Raw genomic sequence first — 26155 nt, 5'->3', positions numbered from 1 at the left:
ATGTGTCAAATAAGCCACATTTGATTTACATCTGTCACATATAGGATTTATATGTTGATAAGAACGAGCTAGCTTATCTTTTGACATATGGGTCCTGTGAACTACCTTAAACTGTATCAAAGAATGTCTGGCACACATTGAAGATGTATTAACTAAATGAAGAATTTTCTTCCAAGTCTCTGTAGGTAAAGATGTCTGGAGTTCACTTTCCCATTCATTCTTAATTTTGTCTAGTGGTTCTGAATGAATTTTCATAATTAAATCATAAATTATTGCTATCAAGCCCTTCTGACAAGGATTAAAACCAAAAGTTTTTTCCATAATTTCAATTTTGTAAGGTGTGGGAAAAGAGGGTATAGTAGCTTTTAAAAAATTTCTAATTTGCAAATATCGAAAGAAGTGTGATCTAGGCAAATTGTATTTGTTAGACAATTGTTCAAAAGATGAAAAACAGTTATCAATAAATAAATAACGAAAACATACTATTCCCTTCCTTTTCCATATGGAAAAAGCTGAGTCAACTCTGGATGGATGAAAGAAAAAAGTAGATTGAATGGGACTTGATAGATTTAATTTATTCAATCCAAAAAATTTACGAAATTGAAACCATATTCGTATTGTATGTTTAATAATTGGGTTAATCATATGTTTACTTAATTTGGTAAGTGCAAAAGGGAGTGGAGCTCCTAAAATGGAAACTAATGAAAATTCAAGTACTGATTGGGACTCAAGGTGTACCCATTTGGGGCGTTGAATTACATCTGAATCTTGTATCCAAACAATTAAATATCTAATATTGATTGCCCAATAATATAATCTAAAGTTAGGCAAGGCCATAGCACCATCCTTTTTTAGTTTTTATAAATATTTCTTACTTAGGCTTGGGTTTTTATTCTGCCAAATATATGAAAGAATTTTAGAATTAATAGTGTCAAAAAAAGATTTCGGAACAAAAGTTGGATAATCTATGAAAAACTTTAAAGATCTTCTTGTGCTTAAGCAAATTGTTTAAGCCGGTAACATTCCATGAAATAAAATTAATAGTCTTATCCATTTTAACAGATTAAAAAAATATGGTATGTAAAGGGTTAATCTTGGTATATAATCTTGGTATAATCTTGGTATATAATCTTCCAACAGGAAGAAGTAAAAAAGTTCAAAGAGGAAATGGATATGACAACAATTTAGGAAAATTTGTAGTTTAGCCCAGAAGAAAAAAACCTAGAAACAGCCCCAACAGCCCTAAAACTGGCCAATAGACAGCCAGAAAGCTACCCTCTAATTGAAATAACCCCAATTCTATTGGTGGCGGTAGTCCAAACTAACAAATATATAAATCACTCATGTTTAGACTAAGAATGAACAAGGTAACCCAAACAGAGATATTGAAATAACAACAAAGTTATGGAATTAAAACAGAGCCATAGGGCATTAACAGTCAACATTTAAAGAATACAGTTTAATAATTATTTCAGAAAGAAAGCAAACGATCAGTCATTTGGTTAAATTCTTAATTATAATAAAAACAAAACATTAAAAATATTAAAAGAAGAAAAAAGAGAGGTTTAAATCTAAAAATTAATTAGATAATATAGCAAGTAAGTAGTAAATCAAAGGAAAAACACTATCTCTTCCGCATTTCTTAGCTTTTAAAATTAAAAGCTAGTTCAAAAGAAACTGCTAGGCCTCTTGAACGGATTTAAACCATTTATGACATTTATCAAGCAGTGTAATTCTGAGCCTTGCTGGGAATAATAATGCAGGATGATAATTGCTTTGATAGAGACGAGCCATAATTGGTTTATAGGTCAGCCTTTCATAACTTCTGGGGCGTAATCTTCAACTATTTGAAACTTCCATTGTTTAAATTGAATCATTCCACGACGACAAGCAGTACAAATCAAGAGTTCCTTAACGTGGACAAAATGAAATCTCAAAATTACTGGCTGAGGTTTTTGATCCAGAGCAGGGATGAATCTTGATGCTGTATGAGCTCTGTCCAGAATGGGGTCAGCAGGGAACATATCGGAGCTGAACACATTGACCAAAAGTTTAGAAAAGAATTCCATGAGGTTACCAGTCTCGGTGTCTTCTGGAAAGTTGATGATTCTTAAATTTTTCCTCCTGCTGCGTCCTTCTAGGTCGATGATCCTCTGTTGTTGCTTTTCCAGGTTTTGCTTGGTCATAATTAAAGCTTTTTCAAGTGAATGAAGTTTGGCATCTCTCTCTTTACCAGCTTGTTTGAGTTCAGCAATTAGTTGCCTTTGTTTGGCATTCTCCTGGATAAGAGTATTTTGTTTTTCTTCAAAGTCCTGTAAAATGGACTTCAATTTGGCAAAGTTCCAGTCAAACTTTCTATCCAGATTAGAAGTAGCTTGCAAAGTAGGTTGGTCTCCATTACCTTTACCATTAGCTGACGCTTTAGATCTGGTATTCATTTTAGCAGTTAAAAATCAAGATTAAACTTGTGCCAGTATTGTAAAAGATTTATCAAAGAGTGGTAAATAATAGATTGAAAAGTACTTGGACCAAAGCCAAGTTATGACTTAGTCCATCGAGCACCACCAACAGACTCCTGACGTAGATCCATTGTGTCGGAGCACCCTGAAGGGTCCCTCGTACGGCCTCTGCAGCGGTGACTTGTGCATGCCCCTGTGGATGAAAACATACTCACAGTCCCAGAGGTCCTTAGGGATAAAGGACGGTGTAGTGCCATGTCTGGAGGTGGGAACCGGTGCCAGGGTCCCTACCTTATCCCGTAGCCTCGTCAGCACTTCCGCCGGCGTCCCTGCTGGACCTTGGGCCTCTGGCACAAATTTGCCTGGGACCGTCAGGGGAGTGCCGTAAACTAACTCCGCTGAGGAGGTGCCCAAGTCCTCCTTGGGGGCCGTGCAGATGCCCAGTAAAACCCAGGGGAGCTAGTCTGTCCAGTTGGGCCCCCTGAGGCGCCCCATCAAGGCTGATTTGAGATGGCTGTGGAACCACTCGACCAAACCGTTGGACTGGGGATGGTACGCCTTGGTGTGATGTAACCGGGTGCCCAAGAGCTGCGCCAGTGCTATCCACAGGCCTGACGTGAACTGTGCCCCTCTGTCGGAGGTGATGTCCGCTGGGAGTCCGAACCTGGCGATCCAGTTTGCGATGATCATCCTGGTGCAGGATTCGGTGGACGTGTCTGTTAGCGGCACGGCCTCCAGCCATCTGGTGAACCTGTAGACCATGGTAAAGATATACCTGGCGCCCCAGGAGACGGGCAGGGGGCCGACAATGTCCACGTGGATGTACTGAACCCTCCCGAGCGTCGGCTGGAACTGCTGGAGGGGGGCCTTCACGTGCCACTGGACTTTGGCAGTCTGGCAGTGTACACAGGTCCTGGCCCAGTGTTCAACCTGCTTGTGCAAACCATGCCAAACAAATTTGTCCACTACCAATTTGATAGACGCCCAGATGGACGGGTGGGCCAGGCCATGTAGCGTGTCGAAAACCCATCGCCTCCATGCTGCTGGTACCACAGGCCGGGGTCTGCTGGTACACGTGTCGCACAGGAGCCGAACCGCAGTTGGGCCGAAGGGAACGTCCCCCAACTGGAGTCCTGAAATGGCAGTGCGGTAGGCCAGGATCTCTGTGTCCGCCTGTTGCACCTGTGCCAGTGCCGTGTAGTCGACCCCTGGGGATGAGGTGGTCACTGAGTGGATGTGGGGGCGGGACAGCGTGTTGGCGACCACGTTGTTCTTCCTTGCGATGTGGCAGATATCCATGGTGAACTCCGAAATAAAGGAGAGGTGCCTCTGCTGCCGAGCCGACCATGGGTTCGATACTTTTGCAAGGGCGAAGGTGAGGGGCTTGTGGTCTGTGTATACGGTGAAATCCCTTCCTTCGAGGAAATACCAGCAGTGCCGGATAGCCAGGTAGAGCGCTAGCAACTCCCTGTCAAAAGCGCTGTACTTAACCTCCGGTGGTCATAGGTGCCGGCTGAAAAAGGCGAGTGGTCGCCACTGGCCCTCGACGAGCTGCTCCAGGACTCCACCGACCGCCGTGTCGGAAGTGTCGACTGTGAGCGCTGTGAGCACGTCGGTACCAGGAGGGTCGCTTTTGCCAACGCTTCTTTGATCCGCTCGAAAGCCTCCGTGGACTTCGCGTCCCATGCCACCTCTTTGGCTTTGCCGGCCGTCAGACCGAACAAGGGCCTCATGATGCGCACCACCGCCGGCACGAACCGATGATAGAAATTTACCATCCCCGCAAATTCTTGCAGACCCTTGATCGTGCTGGGTCTGGGGAACTGGCGGATGGCCTGGACTTTGTCTGGTAGTGGGGCAGTACCATGCTGGCTGACCCTGTGGCTCAAGAAGTCGATTTCCGTCAGCCTGAATTGGCACTTCGCTGGGTTGATTGCCAGTCCATGGTCGCTCAGGCACTGGCAGAGTTGGCGCAAATGTGCCACGTATTCTTGGCGTGACTTGCTGGACACCAGGATATTGTCTAGGTAGATGAAGACGAAATCCAGGCCTCGCCCTACCGAGTCCATAAGCCTCTGGAAAGTCTGGGCGGCGTTCTTGAGGCCGAAAGGCATCCTTAGGAATTCGAACAACCTGAAGGGGGTGATGAGGGCTGTCTTGGGCACATTGTCAGGGTGTACAGGGATCTGATGGTACCCCCAGACCAGGTCGATTTTCAAAAAGATGGCCGCCCCGTGCAGGTTTGCCATGAAATCTTGGTTGTGAGGCACCGGGTATCGGTCGACGGTTGTGGCGTCCTTGAGTCTCCTGTAGTCTCTGCAGGGTCTCCACCCTCCTGCGGATTTGGGTACCATGTGTAGTGGAGATGTCCACGGGCTGTCCGAGCGATGGATGATCCCCGTCTTCTGAAACTCCTCCTTGGCGAGGTGGAGCTTGTCGCATGGGAGCCTACGGGCTCAGGCATGCAGCGGTGGTCCCTGTGTGGGAATGTGGTGTTGCACGCAGTGTGGAGAACTGCAGGGTGATGATGGAGGGGAAATCCGCCAGCACCCTGGTGAACTCATCGCCCGAAAGTGTGACTGAGTCCAGGTGGAGGGCCGGGAAGTGGGCTTCTCCGAGCTGGAAGGTCAGGAAGGTCTCGGCATGGACCAAATGCCGGCCCTTCAGGTTGACCAGGAGGCGGTTGGCCTGTAGGAAATCCACCCCTGGTAACGGCCGCGATACCGCTGCTACCGTGAAGGTCCAGGTGAAGGAGCTGGGTCTGAAACGCAGCAGGATGGTGCGCGTGCCGTATGTTCGGATGATGGTGCCGTTTGCTGCGGTGAGGTCGGGGCCTGGGGCCACATTACGGGTGTCCATGTTGGAGGGGGGAAGAACGCTGATTTCGGCCCCGGTGTCCACCAGGAAACGTCGCCCAGAGTGTCGGTCCCAGAGGAATTGGAGGCTGTCTCGATGGCCAGCCGTCGAAGCCACTAGCGATGGCCGGCCCTGGCATTTCCCGGGAAGGCGCATGGTGGGCGGCAGCGGCGCACGTTTGACCCCCATCTCTGATGGTAAAAGCACCATAGGTCCGAACCTTCATCCTTGTCCCCTGCAGGCCTCGGTGGCTTCGGTTGTGGGGTTTTGGCCTTGGGCTGTGCAGTCGTGGTTAGGTAGATGGAAGCTGCTCCCCACTGCTTACTCTGCCACAGAATGTCCACCCTGGCCGCAAGTTTGCGTGGGTCGCTGAAATCCTCACCCGCGAGGAGGAGGTGAATGTCCTCCAGCAGTTGCTGGAGGGACAACTTCTCGAATAAAAGGCACAGCTTATGGCCATCCATGAGCGCCAGCATGTCGTTCATCAGCTCGGATGGCTTGCGGTCACCCAGGCCGTCCATGTGCAGAAGCCGCGCGGCTCGCTCGCGGCGGGAGAGTCCGAAAGTACGGATTAGGAGCGCCTTCATGCTAGCATACCTGTCCTCCGCTGGTGGTTGGTGCAGGAAGTCGATGATCCGGTCTGCCGTGTCTTGGTCGAGCGCGCTGACCACGTAGTGATACCGCGTGCCGTCGGCTGTAATGCCTCTGATGCGGAACTGGGCCTCAGCCTGCTCAAACCAGACATGGGGCTGAGCCACCCAGAAAGTCGGGAGCTTGAGCGAGACTGCATTGTGCAAGTCGTTGGAATTCATGTTGCGGGTTCCAGATGCCGTCTGGAAACGTCGGGGTCACCAAATGTATCCGAACACAACGCGTTCCCGAAAGGAAAACTCAGACGTTGTGGCTGAATCGGAGTACACTTCACTGTGTGTAGCAAAACGCGCGCGTGCACAAAGATACCCTAGAGCCTCTCCGGCAGACGTGACGTCAGGATCCCGCCAGAAGGCCCACCCCATGGTTAGCTCGCGACGTACTGCCACCGATGGCGGTTCGAGTCCCATAAGTACGGGCCGCTACAACATCATATTTTTGTAAGAAATACCTTTGCAGGTACTAAAACCTTCAAATGTTACATCTTCTACATTCCCTTTATTCAAGTCAGGTTGTTAATTTGCCCTTTATAAATGAATACTAGTTTCCATAATTATTTCCATACATCTCTAAATGCTGGCCAATTTGATCAAAGTTACTTGATCAAAAGATTCTTCACTCAATGAGTTTTATTACTTTTATTTAGTTCTTCCTTTCTTCAGATATTACTAATTATTTAAATCGCATCGTAATAAAAAAATTGCCACACTTCATCTCAAAATAATTAGTCTCTATGAATATTTTAACATGTTTATAAAAGCTCTTTTAAATTGAAGCTCAAGGTAAGAACACTTAATAATAAACGTGTACAGGTACAGTGGAGTAATGGTCAAGTTACTTGGCTAGCAGCCAGAATTCTGGACAGCTAATACAGAGATAGGAGTTCAAATCCCACCATGGTGGGTGTGGAATTTAATTTTTAATTATTAAGTTCTGGAATTAAGCTGGTCTCAGATGAACAGTGACATTATCATAAAAATCCACTTGTATCCTTAAGAGGAGGAAATCTTTAGGCTCACCAGTGTGATTGGTTCTTAACTCCCTCCTTTAGGGTAATTAGGAATGGACAATAAATGCCAGCATTGCTGACAATATTAACACCCCATGGATGAATAACAAAAAATGACCAAATAAATGGTGCAAAAAATAAGGCAAAAATGTGCATTTCTCAGATATACATAATCATGTTCTGTTGTTGAAATGAAATATAAGCAAAGGCCTGGGTTTTGTTTTAAATGGATAGTAACATTTGCAAGGACCATAAAATGAAATTTCTACTCGGCAATCAAACAACTTCTCTAACTGTGTCCAGAGTAAATCAAGCAAAAATAAATTGTAAGAATCTTTCTGTTGATGCTTAAAGAAGTTATGCAATTGGAAATGAGTGATCGACTTCGTCATTTTAAAGGTTAAAGACATTGAAATTTTGCTAAAGGCACTACCACTGAGTAGTAATGGAAGTAAGAACACAAAATCTGAGCAGGAGTAGGCCATTCAGCCCCTCTGCCCCTCAAGCCTACCCCACCATTCAATATGGTCATAGTTTATTTATGCTGGCCTCAACTCCTCTTTTGTGCCAGTTCCCTATTACCCTTAATTCCGCAATCCTTCAAATATTTATCAATATGCACCTTAAATATATTTGATGATCTGGCCTCCACCACTCTCAGTGACAGAGAATTCCAGAAATTCACAAAAACCTCCTGAGAGAAGAAGTTTCTATGCACCTCAGGTTTAAATGACTGGGCCTTTATTTTGTAGCTGTCCCCTTGTTTGTGACTCTCCCATGAATGGAAATATCTCAACAAAACCATGTCAGTTCCCTTCAGGATGTTGTATGGGTAAGGTCATATCTCATTCTTCTAAACTCCAAGGAATACAACCCCAAACTGTTTAGCCTCTTGACAGAACAACCCTCTCATCCCAAGAATTAGCCTGATGAATCTCCTTTGGATTGCCTCCAATGCTTCTATTTCCTTTTTTTTTAGGTAAGGGGACCAAAACTGGGTGCAGTATTCCAGGTATGGCTTCACCAACACCCTGTACAACTGGAACAAAACCTCCCTGTTCTTAAACTCTAACCTCTTTGTAATAATGCCATTTGCCGCCTTAACTACTTATTGGACCTGCTTGCTAACTTTTTGTAATTCATGCACTAGAACCCTTAGATCCCTCTGAACTTCACTCACTCGCAATCTTTCTCCATTTGGGTAATAATCCACCTTTTGAAGCAGGAGTAGGCTATTTGGCCACTTGAACATTTCCACCACTTAATAAGATCCTGGTTGATGCTATACCTTGCCAATGGTCCCCATATCTCTCGACTCCTGTAGTATTCAAAAATTAACCTCACTTTTAATATACTCTGATAGAACAATCAAACTCCTTGGTCGAGAATTCCAAAATTTAAGCGAAGAAGTTTCTCTTCGTCTCAGTCCTAATTGAGTCACCTATTATCCTGTGATTATGCACCCAAGTTTTGGACTCTCCAGCCAGAGAAAATATCTTCCAGGATTCACTCTGTCCATCTATCTTGAATATCATGTGCTTCATTCTTCAAAATTACATAGAATATAGTAGAGTGGAATAACTTTGATGTTTATTCTCAGGAAATGTACAATGTTGATGCAACCACCTATACTACAGTACTTTGTCATAAGAAGGAAACCACAACCTTTTCCACTGTGGCCTCTGTGGACATCATGGTTCCACAGTGTGTTTGGTCAGTAAATCTAGATTTCTGACCCAGTGATGAAGAAGGACCTGCCATATATGCCCAATCCAGGGCAATCTGTGCCTTGTTAGGGTTTATGAGGTTGATCCACAAGCAAAATACTGCAGATGCTGAATATATGAAATATAATGCAAAATGTAGAACTATTTGCCAGGCTCAGTAGCATCTCGTACAGCACGGAAACAGGCCTCTTGGCCCACCAAATCTATGCTGACCATCAAGCACCCATTTACCTAATCCTACACAGTCCTGTAGACTCTCTACTCAGGTTCTAGCACTCCCCTACACACACAGGGGTAATTTACAGTAGCCAATTAACCTACTAACCCACACATCTTTGGGATGTGGGAGGAAACTGGAGCATCCTGAGAAAGCCCATGAATCCAGTCCGATTTAACCTGGGTTGCTAGAATTGTGGGGCATCAGTTCTATTAGCTTCCCCAAATAGCAACTTGGGTCAATGATGAAGGGTCACCCGTAAGTAAATTCTGTCTTTCCCTGATCTGCTGGTATTTCCCACGTTTTCTCTGTGACTAATGAAGGTGATAGTGTTCTTTGAGAAGAAGGGGTGGGAGGAGAGATGAGGGGCACTGGCTGGATTGCTATTGCAGGTAAGTGCTGGTTCTTTATAAATCAATGTGCTGATTAGCTCTCCAGATGTTTCATTAATTTACAGGAAGGTTTTTAATTGACATCAAGTGTTGTTTATTTTCACTTGCTGTTCTTTTTAATGCTGCTCGAGTTGGTGCAGGGAAGGTTGACCCCAAACGTACACAGTCATTGCACAGATGCAGTGGGATAAAGGATCACTGATCTTGGAGTGGTTTCTAGCCAGATCCTTGAAATACTATGTGCTAAAGAACAGCTTGGACTCAATTAGACAAGGGAATAATGAAGGTGATAGTGTACTTTGAGAAGGACACCATCACCTTCATTATTCCCTTGTCTAATTGACACTTACATAGAATATAGTCAGTCAGTTTGACTGAAAGGAAAGGGAAAAGAAAAAAAAATTGCTTGAACTTAAGGGTTTGCATGGAGGTCAAGCTTCAAACATTGGGGCTGTTTGGGAGCCCTATGAAGCTGAATTGAATGGCTGTAAACTACAGACTGCTTGCCCATACTGGGGCAGACTCTCAGCTGTCAGAGTAGCATCAATAAGTAACTACTGTATGCCAGTGGTGGAGGAAACAAATGTTTAGGATGATTGATGAGGTGTGAATCAACCAGGCTGATTTATTCTGGATCATGTTGTGCTTTCCAAGAGTTGTTGGAGCTACCATCATCCAAGGAAGTGGAGAGTATTCTGTCACACTTCTGATTTGTAGATGGTGGAAATGCTTTGAGGTGTGAGGAGCTGAGTCATTGCAGCAAAATACCCAGTCTCTGACCTACTCTAGTAGCCACAGCATTTAAGTGGTTGGTCCAGTTGAGTTTCTGATCAGTGATGACCCCTAAAATGTTGATGGTGCAGGTTTGGCAATGCTTATCGGCAGACTTCAATCATTGAGGATTGGTAACATCTCCTCGCTGACCATCAACACAGGTGCACCTCAAGGCTGCCATTTAGCCGCCTGCTCTACTCTCTACACACATGACTATGTGGCTAAGCACAGCTCCAATGACATCTTCAGATTTGTGGACAACACTACTGTTACTGGATGAACCACAGGTGGCAATGAGTCAGCTTACCAGAACAAGATAGGTCACCTGGTTGAGTGGTGCCACCAAAAACAACCTCTTGCTGAATGTCAGCAAAACTAAAGAGCTGATTGTACTTCAGGAAGGGGAAGGAGGGCGAACATGCGCCAGTCTACATTGGGGGATCGGCAGTAGAGAGAGTCAGCAGTTTTAAATTCCTAGGTGTTAACACGTCGGATGACCTGTCTCTTGGACCCAGCACATAGATGCAATCACAAGGAAGGCACGCTAGCATCGTTACTTTCTTAAGATGTTTGGCTTGTCACCGAACACTGTGACAAACTTCTACAGATGTACTGTTAAAGGTATCCTGACTGGTTGCATCATGGTCTGGTACAGCAATTCGAATATGCAGGAACATAAGAAGCTGCAGAGTATAGTGGAATCTACCCAGTACATCATGGGCACATCCCTCCCCATCACTGGTAGTTTCTATAGGAGGTGTTGCCTCAAGAAGGCAACATCTATCATCAAAGATCCCCATCATCCGGGCCATGCCATCTTATCGCAGCTACCATCAGGCAGAAGGTACAGAAGCCTGAAGTCCCACACCACCAGGTTCAAGAACAGCTACTTCCCTTCAACCATTTGGTTCTTGAACCAACCAGCAAAACCCTAATCACTAGAGTTTAGCAACACTATGACCACTTTGCACAAAAATAGACTTTGTTTTTTGTTCTAATTGTGTTTTCTTGTAAAAATTGTGTATAATTTATGTTTAATTTATGTTTTTCATGTGCTTATATGATGCTATGTGCCTGTGATTCTGCTGCAAGTAAGTTTTTTATTGCACCTGTGCATAAATGTACTTGTGCATATGACAATAAACTTGACTTTGACTTTGCTACTGCCATTTAATCTCAAAGGTATTTGGTCATATATTCTTCTGTTGGCCATTGCCTGGCATTTTCATGGTGGAGATGTTACTTGCCATTTATCAACATGTGCATGAATGTTGTCTGGGTCTTAAAGTATGGAGGTGTGGATTGCTTCATTTGCTGAGGAGTTGCAAATGGATTTGAACTGTGTAATCATCAGCAAATACTCAATTTCCACTGTTATGATGGAAGGAAGACCATTAATGAAGTTCTTGAAGATGATTGGGCCTAGCATACTGCTTTGAAAAACTCTTGCAGTGATGTCCTAGAGTTGAATGATTGACTGCCAACAACCACAGCCATCAATTTCTGTGCACGATATGACTCCAGTCATTGCAATGCCTCCCTTTTTTAAGGAACTGTATCAGACCTGCACAACAGTTCTAACTTCATTCCTTATCAATGTGCCTATTATCCAAATAAACTAGAAATTACTCTGGCATTCATAATCACGCTATGCTGAATTTTTATTGACAAGTTGATGATTCTGAGAATTGACAGTATATTTTATACATTTAATTGATTTAACGAAATTGTTTTATTTTAGGATTAGTTTTATTTTTGGTGCAAACATAAAGAAATGAGTAATAAGCGCAATGTAATGATCGTATGTTACAGAATTGCTACACTTGGTAGTAATAGCATAAAGAATATGAACTGACACTGAACTGAAACGAGGTAAATATTTTTAAAACCTAGCCCACTACTGATTATTTTAAAGATAGAAAACATTTTTATGTAAATTTGCATTATTTCTGATGCATGCTGTACTTGTGGTAGATTAGTTTTTAAGATCTTTTTTTTACTCCTTTCTAAAAACAATTCTCTCCTGTTATATTCCTAATCAGTATGGAAATGTAAAGAGGCAGATTGTCAGTCATATCAGATTAAAAATGTGCTTGGTTAACCAGTACAAGATGCGTGAATTTAATAGTCATCAGTCTAAACAAAGTTTTATATTCTTTCAAACAACAAAAAAAGTCTACTCCTACATATTAGAATTCAGCTTGAGAAATAATTCTGTAACCACACAACTTTTTCAGAATGATGTGTACTTGTTCATACATGCCACCGAAGTATCTTTATATAAATGTAGGTTTATTGATGATTCAAATAACAAACTGCAGCAAACATGAACATCCTTTAGCAAGTTAGATTGATATATTATTCAACAATAATTAGTCAGACTTACAATAATATCAAGACCTGTGAGTCAGCATTTCTTCATGCATGCATTCCTTCTGTAGTAATTTTACCTCTTTATGGTGATCTTTATTTTTATTTGAAGAAGGAACAAGCTGAGATAAATGTGAAATTGATGAATCCTCAAATATGGTATTCTGAATAGTTCAAATAGTTTTGAAACAACCCTGTCTCGGGGTGACATTGCTAATTTTTGTACATTTTTCTAGTACTTTAGGACCTGCTATTTCAAATCTCTGAATGAGAGCATTTCTGACATTAGAAACTGGCTTCTGGAAAGAAAATCCGAGAGATCGAAGTTGGAAAAACTTGAATTGCAATCCTGTGTCATATGTGTTTCATTCTTCTGTTTGTACCCCCTCTGGATTTGTTAGAATTTATTACAATAATTATATAAATGATGTCAGAAAAGCATATGGAAGGGAAGACCACACCTGTTGTATCTTTGCAAATGAACAAATTTTCTTAAAAGTTGGGAAATAAATACTGGCGGGAAGACAGTTTACCCTTCTAGGTAGGACATTCCAGAACTTAATACTCTGTGTGAAGAATTTTCTTCTCATTTCCCTCTAGTTCACTTGCTAATTTATTTTAACTTATGACCTCACGTTCCCAACCCACTTGCCAGAAGCTGTTCCAGAACATTTTGTAATTTTCAGCCAGGGCACCCATTACCTTCCTCTACTCCAAAGAGAAAAATCCGAGCATTTTCAATCTTCACCCAATTGAAGTTGTTGCTCATTGATATCCCAACAGACCTGTACTTTACTCTTTACACTTGGCCAGTACAGTGGTGCAGCTAGTAAAGCCGCTGCCTCACAGTACCAGATGCCTGGGTTCAGTCCTGATTTCAGGTGTTGTCTCTATGGAGTTTGCATATCCTCCGTGTAACTGCATGAGTTTCTTCCCACATCCCAAAGGTGCGATAGGTCAATTGCCCACTGTAAATTGCCCCTAGCGTGTGCGTGAAGTCAAGAGAATCTTGGGGGGAATTAATGAGACTGAGGGGAGAATAATTAAAAGAAAGTTGGGATTAGTGTAAATTGGTGGTTGATGCAGTCATTGAGCTGAAGGGTCTGTTTCTGCATGGTGTGCTTCAATGACTTTCCACCCTTACTGTCCTTGCTTTTAACTGGAATATACTTTTGTTGAGCGCTGTGGAAAATCTCTTTGAAAGTCCCACAGTTCCTCAACTGTCCCACCATAATAGCCTGTGTTTCCAGTCTACGCTAGCCAACTCCTCCCTCATCCTGTTGTAGTCTCCCTTGTTTAGGCATAATACACTGATTTTAGATCGAACTATTGCACCCTCCATTTGTATGAGAAATTCAGTCATACTATGATCACTTTCCAAGAGGATCCCTAACTACAAGATTGTTCATTTTACCTGTCTCATTTTACCAGATTCCATGGGATCAAATGTCCAATGCTTTACTAAAGTGCATGTAGACAACATCTACTACCCTACCCTCATCAACCATCTATGTCACTTCCTCAAAAATCTCAATCAGATCCCCTGCACAGAGACATGCTGACTATCCTCCAATAAATCCATGTTTAGAGGAGCAAGCTATTTATATCCTGGAGCTTTTTCTTCCAGCCAATGAGATCATAGTTAATCTATGATTCAACACAGTCACCTGTCTTTTCTCCATCTCATTTAATACCATTGTTAACAAAAATTATGATATCAGTTTTAGAATTAACAATTGACTTAGGATCAATTTCTGTTTGTGGGAGAGAGTTCCAAACTGCTATTTAAACGTTTACCTAACTTCACCCTGAAGACCTAGTTGTAATTATTCAATTGTTCTCATTGGAAATGACTAAACTGTCTTAGCTTCAATTGTTTTAAAATTAAAAATAGGCCTGAAACTCTATATTAGATGAATAAGCAAGAGATGATATATCAGCTGATCATGCTTCATCAGCTGATATATTGTGATATATTGGATTCTCCAATCAGCAAAAATGTTTTTTTTATTTTCTCTATTACTTTCCATTTACTTTCTGAAAACTGTGATCAAATCTCCCCTTACCTTCAAAATTCCAGTGAATAAACTAGGGTTTGTTTGTTCTTTCCTCATTATTTAACCTTTGGTGATATAAGAACATAAGCAGGAACAGCAGTAGGCAAGCCAGTCCCTTGAGTCTGCACCTCCACTTAATAATATCATGGCTGATCCAGTCTTGGCCTCAATATCACTTTCCCACTCTCCCGTCATATTGCTCAACTCCCTTGTGGTTTAAATGTCTGTTGCCCCCTGACTAGAAAATATTCAATGACCTCATCTCCACAGCTCTGGGATAGAAAATTCCAAAGATTCACAGCCCTCAGAAAAGAAAATTCTCCTTCTGAAATAGGCAACCACTTTTTCTGAAACTATGGCCCTAGTTCTGGATACCCCGACTAGGGGAAAATCCTCTCAGCATCTACCCTGTTAATCCGCTCAATCTTATGCATTTAAATAAGATCATCTCTGATTGTTCTAAATTCCACTGAGTACATGCCAAACCTCTCTTTATACATCAACCCCTTTATCCCAGGAGTCAACCTAGTGAACTTTTTCTGCACTGCTTCTGATTTGAACATGTCCTTCCTTTAAACTGGAGACCAAAACTGTGTGCAATACATCAGATTTCACCAGCATCCTGTAAAGTTGCATCAAAACTTTCTCACTTTCGTATTCTATACCCTTTGTAATAAAAAATTAGCTTTCCTAATTACTTGCTGTATCTGTATGCTAATTTTTTATGTAGAACCCACCAGAATTTTTAATACTGCAAGATTTGGTAGTCTCACTCTGTTTAGCTAAATTTTCTTTTATTCCCCATTCTTCTTTCCAAAATGAACATTTCCCTCACATTTACCCACATCATCCTCGATCTACAGCAAATTTGTTCCCCTCATTCAAATTTTCAACATAGATCATACATAGTTTAGACCCCAGCACTGATGATCTCACCAATCACTGATTACCAGTCCAAAAATGCCTCCTTTGCTGTTTTTTTGTTAGTTAGCCATTCCCGATCCATGTCAATATTCTGCCCCTAAGCATGTGCACTCTTATGCAGTAACCTTTTGTATGACATATTATTGCATGCCTTATGGAAATCCAAATACACTACATCTACCAACCTGTTTCATTCTCAAAGAACTTCCTAACAACCTTTTCAAATGCAATTTGATTCTGCTTGATTGTTTCAGATTTTCTAAACACTTTGCTATTACCACCTGTATCATCAGAAAACTTGGATATATGATTTTCTATCAGATCATCTACAGTGGCATGCAAAAGTTTGGGCACCCCTGATCAAAACTTCTGTTACTGTGAATAGCTAAGTAAGTAAAAGATGACCTGATTTCCAAAAGGCATAAAGTTAAAGATAACACATTTCTTTAATATTTTAAGCAAGATCACTTTTTTATTTCCATCTTTTACAGTTTAAAACTAACAGAAAAGGAAAAGGGCCCGAAGCAAAAGTTTGGGCACCCTGCATGGTCAGTACTTAGTAACACCCCCTTTGGCAAGTATCACAGCTTGTAAACGCTTTCTGTAACCAGCTTAGACTCTTTCAATTCTTGTTTGGGGGATTTTCGCCCATTCTTCCTTGCAAAGGCTTCTCGTTCTGTGAGATTCTTGGGCTGTGTTGCATGCACTGCTTTTTTGAGGTCTATCCACAGATTTTTGATGATGTTTAGGTCAGGGGACTGTGAGGGCCATGGCAAAACCTTCAACTTGTGCCTCTTGAGGTAGTCCATTGTAGATTTTGAGGTGTGTTTAGGATCGTTATCCTGTTGTAGAAGCCATCCTCTTTTCACCTTCAGCTTTTTTACAGACGGTGTGATGTTTGCTTCCAGAATTTGCTGGTATTTAATTGAATTCCTTCTTCCCTCTACCAGTGAAATGTCCCCCGTGCCACTGGCTGCAACACAAGCCCAAAGCATGATCGATCCACCCCCGTGCTTAACAGTTGGAGAGGTGTTCTTTTCATGAAATTCTGCACCCTTTTTTCTCCAAACATACCTTTGCTCCTTGCGGCCAAAAAGTTCTATTTTAACTTCATCAGTCCACAGGACTTGATTCCAAAATGCATCAGGCTTGTTTAGATGTTCCTTTGCAAACTTCTGATGCTGAATTTTGTGGTGAGGACGTAGGAAAGGTTTTCTTCTGATGACTCTTCCATGAAGGTCGTATTTGTGCAGGTGTCGCTGCACAGTAGAACAGTGCACCACCACTCCAGAGTCTGCTAAATCTTCCTGAAGGTCTTTTGCAGTCAAACGGGGGTTTTGATTTGCCTTTCTAGCAATCCTACGAGCAGTTCTCTCGGAAAGTTTTCCTGGTCTTCCAGACCTCAACTTGACCTCCACCGTTCCTGTTAACTGCCATTTCTTAATTACATTACGAACTGAGGAAACGGCTACCTGAAAACGCTTTGCTATCTTCTTATAGCCTTCTCCTGCTTTGTGGGCATTATTTATTTTAATTTTCAGAGTGCTAGGCAGCTGCTTAGAGGAGCCCATGGCTGCTGATTGTTGGGACAAGGTTTGAGGAGTCAGGGTGTTTATAAAGCTTTGAAATTTGCATCACCTGGCCTTCTCTAACGATGACTGTGAACAAGTCATGGCCCTTACAAGCTAATGAAGGTCTGAGACCTTGGTAAAAGTTATCTGAGAGCTCAAATCTCTTGGGGTGCCCAAACTTTTGCATGGTGCTCCTTTCCTTTTTTCACTCTAAAATTGTACAAAACAAAAATAATACACTAATCTTGCTTAAAATGTTGAAAATAATGTTTCATCTTTAACTTTATGACTTTTGGAGATCAGTTCATCTTCTACTCACTTAACTATTCACAGTAACAGAAATTTTGACCAGGTGTGCCCAAACTTTTGCATGCTACTGTAAGTCACATATAAGTATAGTTATACTTCAGTGATGCAACCCAGGTTCTTACGGGAAGCGACATAATCTTGGTAATTAGAGTATCTTCTCACTATCTCCACTCTGACAATAATTTGTCTCCAGTTACATGAGCTTCAGGCTTTGGTTAATTGGCCTTGTTAGATGCCATTTGGAAGTTTATAGAAATAGCATCTATCCACAGACTTCTGTCCATCATCTTGGATGTCAGCCTTGTTAGTATGAGTCGCCTTTAACAAATCTATGCCTGCTTTCCAACAACTGAAAACTTGAAAGGTGTTCAATCATTTTATCCTTAATTATACACTAGTAGATTCCTGGCAATTAGTCAGTAATTCCCTGTTTCCCTGCCTCTCCTTTCTAAAATGTCACAGTTTCCAATTTACTGGAATAGTTTTGCACAACAGAGATCTCTGCATGATTATGGTTAGGACAATTCTCCTTCCTTTAAATCCTGTTGATAAAAGCCAGCTTACCTTGTGAATTTGTCAACCTTCTATGCCATTATTTTGTTCATTACAGTTATTAAGCATGAGTTGATATTGGTCAATCCCTTCCCCCTTGTAATAGTTTATTCAGTTTGTCTGGCCAGTTACTATCTTTCTCTATTTTAACTATTATTGCAAAGTAATTTCTCAGCATATCCATGTCCTTATTTTCATTCACAACATCATCAATATTTGTTTCTAACGAGTCCACATTGCTCATGATCATCCTCCTTGTTTCCTGGTGCAAGAAAATCTGTTGATTTTGACATTCCATGTAAAATTATTATTCATTTTGTTTTAGCTCTTATCATTTGACATCTTTACTTTTTTTATTTCCTAGTGCTAAAATCTGCACAGTTTTTTTTACCTTTCTCAATGCTCTTTCCTTTGGTTCCATTTTTGCCTTACCTCTTCAGGGTAGTATGGCTGGTTTGCTCGTTGCTGAGTATGGCTCTTTCCTCTGAAGGGGGTGTACAAGAGTCTCAAGTACAAGAGTTGGGATGTCATGTTGCAGCATACAAAACATTGGTCAGGCCGCACTTGGAATATTGTGTACAGTTCTCGACACCACACAACAGGAAGGATGTGATAGCATTGGAAAAAAGTGCAGAAGAGATTCACCAGGATGAGGATGTCGCCTGGAATGGAGGGTTGTAGTTATAAGGAGAGATTGGATAGGCTGGGTTGTTCTCGCTGGAACACAGGAGGCTGAGGGGTGACCTGATAGAAGTATATGAAATTATAAAATAGGATAGATAGAATCTTTTTCCCAGGGTGGAAATGCCAAATACTAGAGGGCATGGTTTAAGGTGAGAGGGGGAGAATTTAAAGGAGATGTGCGAGGCAAGTTTTTCCACACAGAGGTTGGTGGTTATATGGAACAAGTGGCCAGAGGAAGTGGTAGAGGCAAATACAATTACAATGTTTAAAACACATTTGGACAGGTGCTTGGATGGAAAAGGAGTAGAGGGATATGGGCCTAATGTGGGCATGCGGGATTAGCATAGATAGGTATCACAGTCGACATGTATGAAGTGGGCTGAAGGGCCCCCTTCTGTGTTGTACAACTCTGACTCTAAATACTTCCTCAACTTTAAACAAATCACTGCAAGTCTTGGAGGCAACTGACAGCAATCTTGCCTCCTTCTGCACTGAAATCCCCTCTGAACTTCAGATGCTATTTAAGAACCACTCAATTTAAGTCTATGTAACCACGCATTAACTTCTGCTAATAAGTGTTAGTTGTCAAGCTATAACTACTATGGACTTGTAAGCAAATTTGTTTCTGCAGGCTTCTGTAAGGGCAGGTCTGGACAATTTACTGCACAGTGAATATTCTGTTGGAGGTTAGAACATCATTAATCATTTCTGTTATTTGAAATATTCGTCACCTATACAGCAAATTAACCTACCAGTTGGTAAATTACCCCTAGTTTGCAGATGAGTGGTAGAATCTGAGGAGTATTGATGGGAATGTGTGGAGAATAAGATGGGTATTTGATGGTCGGCATGGACTTGGTGGATCGAATGGCCTGTTCCCATGATGTATGACTATAATGATCTTGGCTGGAAAACTGCTATTTAACAAGCTTCTGTTATCACCACCTCATTCCTCCTTTTTCCTGAAATGGTAAAGAATTGTAGTGAATCCTGAGAAAATGCTTTTAAAAACATCCCCTCAGGTCAGAAATAGAAAACCTTAAGAGTTTAAAAAAGCAGGGAAGAACAGCAGTTAGTCCTGCCACAAAAAGAAACAATCTGCTGAAAACTCAATGCATCAGGCAGCATCTGTGGAGGGAAATGGACAGTCGAAGTTTCGGGTTCAGACCCTTCATCTGGACTAAAAGGTAGAGGGGAGATAGCCAGTATAAAGAGGTGAGGGGAAGACTGGCAAGCGATAGGTCAATCCAGGTGAGGAGGGGTGATGGGCAGATGGAGGAGGGAAGAGTGGAAAAAGTGACAGAGGCTGAAAGGTGGAGATGACAAAGGGTTGCAGATGATGGAATCTGATAGGAAAGGAAGGTGGGGCATGGAACCAAATAAGGGAGGTGGGGAGGCAGATAGGAGCAGTAGGGGGAGGGGACCCAGTGGGAGGAGTGTGTGGGTGATGGGCAGATAGAGTGGCTCCTGCTACCTCACAGTTCTAAGGATCTGGGTTCACTCCTGACCTTGGGTGCTGCCTATGCAGAGTTTTCATTGTTTCTCTATGCTTACATGGGTTCCAGTTTATTACTCTTTAGTATATTAATGGCAGAAGGGGGGGTTGTTGGACATATGTGAGAGGGAAAATGTCACTGGGGTACAGAGAAATGAGAGAGGGACTAATGAGATTGCTCCCCTGGTAGTTGGTTTTGCCCATCCCTGTCTTTGTAATCTTCCTTCTACTCAGTAGCTCTGAGAAATCTGGAGCTAAAAAACAAGATACTGGAGGAAATCAGCGGGTCAGGCAGCATCTGTGGAGAGAAATAGACAGTCGACTTTTCAGGTCAAGAACCTTCATCTACCCAGCTCCAATTCTGATCTCCTGATCATCTTGCAATTGCTTCACCATTGAAAGCCATGCCTTCAGTTGCCAAGGCCCTATGCTCTCAGATTTCCTTTCACAATCCCATTGGCCCTATTACTCCATTCTCCTTCAAGCTACTCCATGAAATCTACTATTCTAACTACTCTGATCAAGCTGTTTGCCATCTTTCTTAATATTTCTTTAAGTAGTTGGTGTTAAATTTTGCTTTAACTCTCTGGGGAAGTGTCCTTGGATGTTTTGCTACATGTATTAAGGTTGTTACTGAGCTTAGATTTTCCTGAATAACATGATACTGTGTGGAATGCTGTATATCCCCTTTGTTGCACAATTTAGCTAAGATGAGTGAGATGTACATTTATTAATGGTATTTTTGTTTGTGCTGTTTCATGCAAAAAGGATAGATAACTTGCTGTTTTACTCTCGTGAATGCTGCTTGCATTCTTCATGTTAAATTGGCAAAAGTGAATTTTGACTATTATGGGAATATTATTGTGTTGGCAATTTTCAAATGACAAGGAAAATCATAGTGTTGTACTGAAATTTTTTCTGTAACACAATCAGCTGATGAAAGGGTTAAACCAGTTCAATATGATAGCATTGGACCACACAACTGTTACTAAAACACTTTAAAAAAATATTTATCTATTTACAACACAGGGAATTGAGATACAACAGTGGGGTTGACATCCTTTTATATCGAAGAAGTTAATTATTGATGAATCTAATTAAAAATGTATTAAAACTATGTAATTTAATTACACTCTCTGCACTCTCACCTTCTAAACTTTACAGCTAATCTTGCAAATCCTTCACATCCTGCCAGTGACTCAGTTTTTCTGGTAATTCTATAGGTATACCACTGTTAACCTGCACTGTATTTCTGTTTTGTTTGCTCTCCTCTATTCCCCAGCCTCCCAGAAACAGGGTTTTGGTTACAAGTGTCAAGACTGTACACTTACATTTACTCATTTTCAGAGCTGGCTGATTAATGTGTCTGGCACGTAGTCTCAGGTGTTACACTGAAGTGTTACTGATTGGCAGTTTGCATATAAAATGAAGGACAAGCCAAGACCCGCATTGTTTATAGACGGCAGTTACAGATAGCTTTTTACAAAATTAAAGTGTGAAAGAGATATGTAGAACAAACAGCTGGTCTTACCTGTTTGAAATGTTTCAAATAAATGTGTATCATTTTTCTTTAGCACACACCAACAATGCCTCTAGCAACACCAACATTTTAGAATTTTATTTAAATTAAATGTGCAGGTTTGGAGAGATTGAGTTAATAGCAGGACAACAAACTGAATCTGCTGTATGAGAACTGACACACTAATTCCTATTTGGAACCATTTGTTTTTTTTCTGTCAGCTTAAGTTACAAAACATTTCCAAGAAAGAAGCAGTAGCTATGCCAGTGATAATGTAGTTTCTTATGGAACTGAATCTCTTTTCAAAAAGATCCTGAAGTAAACATTGAATTTGAATGTTGAATTTGCTTTACTGTCTGCCTGTCTCTGATCATAAAAGAGACTCGTTTTCTATTTAGCTCTCTAAAAAAAGCTGTTCTTGTCCTAAATTAACTCATAATTGCATTAGAAGCAGATGTATACCATTCAGCCATCAATACACCATTCTGCCATTCAATAAAATTATGGCAAGTCATCAGTGCAGATAAGCAGATAATGTGGGCAAGTCCTGGAGTGTAACATGACCCTGCAATCTATATGTAATTTCTGTTTCAAAGTTGGTAGTGAAAGCACTCTTATCTTAGATAGGATTTTAAATAATTTTGGCATTTTAGGGAAAACAAACAGTAGTTTGTAATTGTGTTCATGCTTTACAAGACCAACAAAAATTTATCATTTTAAGATGCAGTTAAAAAGTGTTATTCCCTCCTCCTGCCACCCCCCCCCCTTTTGTTATTACTTTAATAGACAGACAATCACCAATTTTTGTTGGTATGCACTGGTTAACCTTTGCACAATACTGCTGTGAATCAAACATAGCTGAACAAAGGCTGACTGGTTAGTATTGTACATTTCAACTTCTGGCCAATTGTGTTTTAAGGGATTTATTATCCAGAATTCAGGTTTGTTCAATTACCTGGACATTTTCCCAGGAAAAGCAGTGGTTTTGTTCATGAACACCAGTCAAGCAATTCCTTAATCTAATGACTCTTCGAATGTTAGCCCAGTTGGTGAGAGTGAACCTCACAAGAATCCTACTTTTTGCTACCACTTACAGAGGTATACTTTCTGCAAGAATCTTCATCCTGCTTCATTTGCGATAAACTAAGTCTGCTTGATCCAGGGATAAGGACTTTACAAATCTGTGTGGCTCAAAACTACCAGCCAGTGAATTTACCCATAGTTTTTGACAACATGAAGGCAACTTCCCATAAATACTACTTGTGATCAGTTACATACTTCGACTATTTTTAATTGAACAACTTTATTTTAGCAATCTTGGAAAACTATCGCCATCCTGCAACTTGTCAATATCTTTAGGTAACACTGTATAAACTCTGTAAAATACCCGGACAAGTCTAATTAGAAAACAAAAACAAGTGGGGAGAGGGGAATAGACCATGAAGGAAAGTCTTCCAACTGTGAATGCATTGTGCTGTAATCCCTCTTGTAATGCACAACAGCATAATAAGATCGAAAATCAAAAACTTGAGATTCTGGAAATCTGACACAAAAACAGACAATGCTGGAAATGCTCAGCAAGTCAGGCAGTATCTGTGGAAAGAGGAGTAGAGTTGGCTTTTCAGGTCAAGGACGCTTCTACATTGCAGCCTGATGATTTCAAATAATTTTTACAACTACATTGAAGCATTCAAATTTCTGTTGAATTCCTAAGCATTATTTATTCTCTGTATTTCAGCCTCTAAATGAACGACCATCTATTCAGAAGCTTTTTCGTCCAATCAGTTCAGAAGGACAGCCACATAATCTTGGTGACTTGTTGAAAGAAATGTTTCCTGCTGCTGTAACTTCTGAAGGTAAAACTCTGATGCTTCTGTAGGCATGTGACCCAAATCTAATGTATCATTTGTGTTGGTTTGGTAGACTCCCATATAAAAAGAAATGCAATTTTTATTTTGTTTGATCGAAATTTTAAATGAATAAACTTCAACTCTTGGTTTATAGATGAACATAATAGCCAGACTCTAATTCTGAATTATGTTCTTTGCTGCTAATTTGCCAAACTAAATTACTAAAATGTAGTAGTATTTCTTTAGTTTAAATTCAGGAATGCTCTTGTGACTGAAATTGAAACTTGATTAACTACAGTTTGCAGGGGATGAAAGTGTCTCTTTCCAGATTTAACTGTTGTGCTTAGTAAATAGGTTACCATTATTATAAAATTAAATTTCATCTTGTCCAGCAAACTTTTATCTTGGCTTTCTCTTCCCTGCTTTAATAAACATAATCCCTATCTACATGAGTAATCTTATTACAAATATGAAAACATATTATCATTTAAATTAGATAGAATTAAATAGATATGGGTCATTTTCTCCAACCTGGTCCATGCCACCCTGCATAAGCAGATAGCTCTAAAATACAGTTGAATTTGAGTGTCTTTTAACTAAATCTATCCACTAGGTTTTGAATATTTTTAAGCAACCAAATTAAAGTTAGGTTCATGGATCTTTATTTATCTAGTGATCACCAGTGTAAATTCAAAATGTTAGACAATAACCCTGATTTTCAGAGGCCCGTGTCATGGTTAAGTTGCCAATAAGAAAAATTGAAGCCCATTAAAGCAGTGTATGTGGCCTTATTAACTCTGTAACTTTATGGTCATTTAGCCCTGCTTTAATTTTCTCGTGGCAGAAATCATTAGAAATAAGGCCTCTTAAGTCAGGTTCCTTGATTTTGGGGACATTTGAGAAAGATCTATTCATCTTTTTGCATGTGCTTTGCAATTAGTTTTTATGCTTTGTCACTTTGTGCCCCTCGTATTGGTTTTCTGCAGGATTTGGGTTAAAAGTATGCAGCAGTGGCTGTTAAAGTGGTGAAATTTCATCAAGAGAAGTTGTTTGCTATAGTCTTTCAGCAGGATATCTGCTTTACTTCACTGAAGGGACCCATTTTGGCTATTTTACTGCTTCCCGACATGTTGCTTAAACCTTACTGGTATATCTCAACAACCAAGTAATGTCTTCTCTAAAAAAACTAAAAAAGGAAGTGCAACAGGCTAGCTCAATTTTGAGTTTGCTAGCAACCAACCTGCATGACTTTCTTTCAATGTAAGTTGTAAAGGTTTTTCCAGCCTTCATCTATACAAGAATCAAGTTTCATATAGGTGCACACATCTCTGTTACAAAGCACTGTTTGGGGAAATTAACTAAAATCCTGCTAGATAAATTTAAACAATTCCTTGTTTATTTTGCTTGATTTGTTTTAATTATGATCAAGTGCTTATTTCCATCAGTAATCCATTTATTGAAGAAATTGAGGCAATGGCTAAAACAGTTATCAAAACAAAATGGATCAATGTGATTGTTTCCTCCTTTACCTGTTAACTGATTTTAGAAGAATTGTTTCCTTATTTTCAGGAATTAATTTTGCAATGCTTGTTCATCCATAATTAGTTGTTTTCAGAAACTAGCTCAAAGGATGTTGATCTCTTTCTTACGTTGTTTCATCTTTCTAAAATTTCTTGACTCTGGTTGATTTGGTATATTATGAGTATGAAATTTAACTCAGTTTAAGGATCTTATGTTTGTTTGTAAGGTGGGAAGTGATTTCCACAGACATTGACTTGATTGTCAATTAATTTTTGGAGTATGTCCATTTCTTGTGCGATGAATTGAACCGCCATATGAACAAACTTTTTGTGCTTCTGTAGTCTAGCCAATAAACAAGCACATAGCAGTTAGAACATAGCACTGGACAGGCCATTCAGCCCACAATGTTGTGCCAACCTTGATGCCAATTTATACTAAATGTCCTCCTCCTGTTCATCATCCATTTCCCTCCATTCATTTCATATTCATGTGTCTATCTAAAAGCCTCTTAAACTCCACCTGATTCCACTACTGCCCCGGTAACCCATTCCGGGCACCTACCACTTTACACTTGTCCCTCAAGTCGCCTTTAAACTTCCACCCTCTAATTTTAAAAGCATGTCCTCTGGTGTTTGACATTTCTACCCTGGGGAACAGATTCTGACTGCCTACACTATTTATGCCCCTCATAATTTTAAAAACCTTCGTCATGTCTCCCCTCAGCCTCCGACACTCTAAGGAGAACAACTCAAGTTTGTCCAACCTATCCTTATAGCTCATACCCTCTAATCCAAAAGTTTAGTAATTTGTACCCTATAATATTCAGAACATGGAAAGTAGTTGTCAGGGACAGGGCTTGCCTACAGTGCTGTGCATTGCAAGTGCTAGTAATCATAAATGTCTTCATGTTAAGGGTAGACAATAAATGCTGGCCCAAGCTCTAAGTGAATGAAAACAAAAACTCAAAGTGTGATTAATTGTACCTAGAATTCAGAAGTACTTTGAAGAGAAGCCCAAAATGTTTTGCTGTAATCAGATATAGAACCTCAAAGATTTATTCGTAAATTCAAGTCAAGTGGCCATGTGCACGAGGTATAGGTATAGTGAAAAACTTGCTTGCAGCAGCATCACAGGCTGATGTTGTATGCCTGTACATTCAGACAACACACAGAACATAACAATTTCTATAAAATATGTATAACATATACAAGAGAGTGG

General features: G+C 40.9%; 1 protein-coding gene across 2 annotated transcripts in view; it reads left to right on the top strand.

The window, feature by feature from the left end:
• atg5 (ATG5 autophagy related 5 homolog (S. cerevisiae)) overlaps window positions 1-26155 on the top strand; it is a 184779-nt gene that overhangs the window by 122850 nt on the left and 35774 nt on the right. For both annotated transcript variants that reach the window (XM_052025046.1, XM_052025047.1), the window contains exon 7: window positions 23305-23422. In XM_052025046.1, the coding sequence (XP_051881006.1) occupies window positions 23305-23422 (118 nt within the window). The remainder of the gene's footprint in view (window positions 1-23304; window positions 23423-26155) is intronic.

Source organism: Pristis pectinata, chromosome 10, assembly GCF_009764475.1.
Source record: "Pristis pectinata isolate sPriPec2 chromosome 10, sPriPec2.1.pri, whole genome shotgun sequence".
Classification (NCBI taxonomy): Eukaryota; Metazoa; Chordata; class Chondrichthyes; order Rhinopristiformes; family Pristidae; genus Pristis; species Pristis pectinata.
The sequence above is the reverse complement of the archived record's forward strand: the minus strand, read 5'-3'. Positions and strand labels throughout refer to the sequence as shown.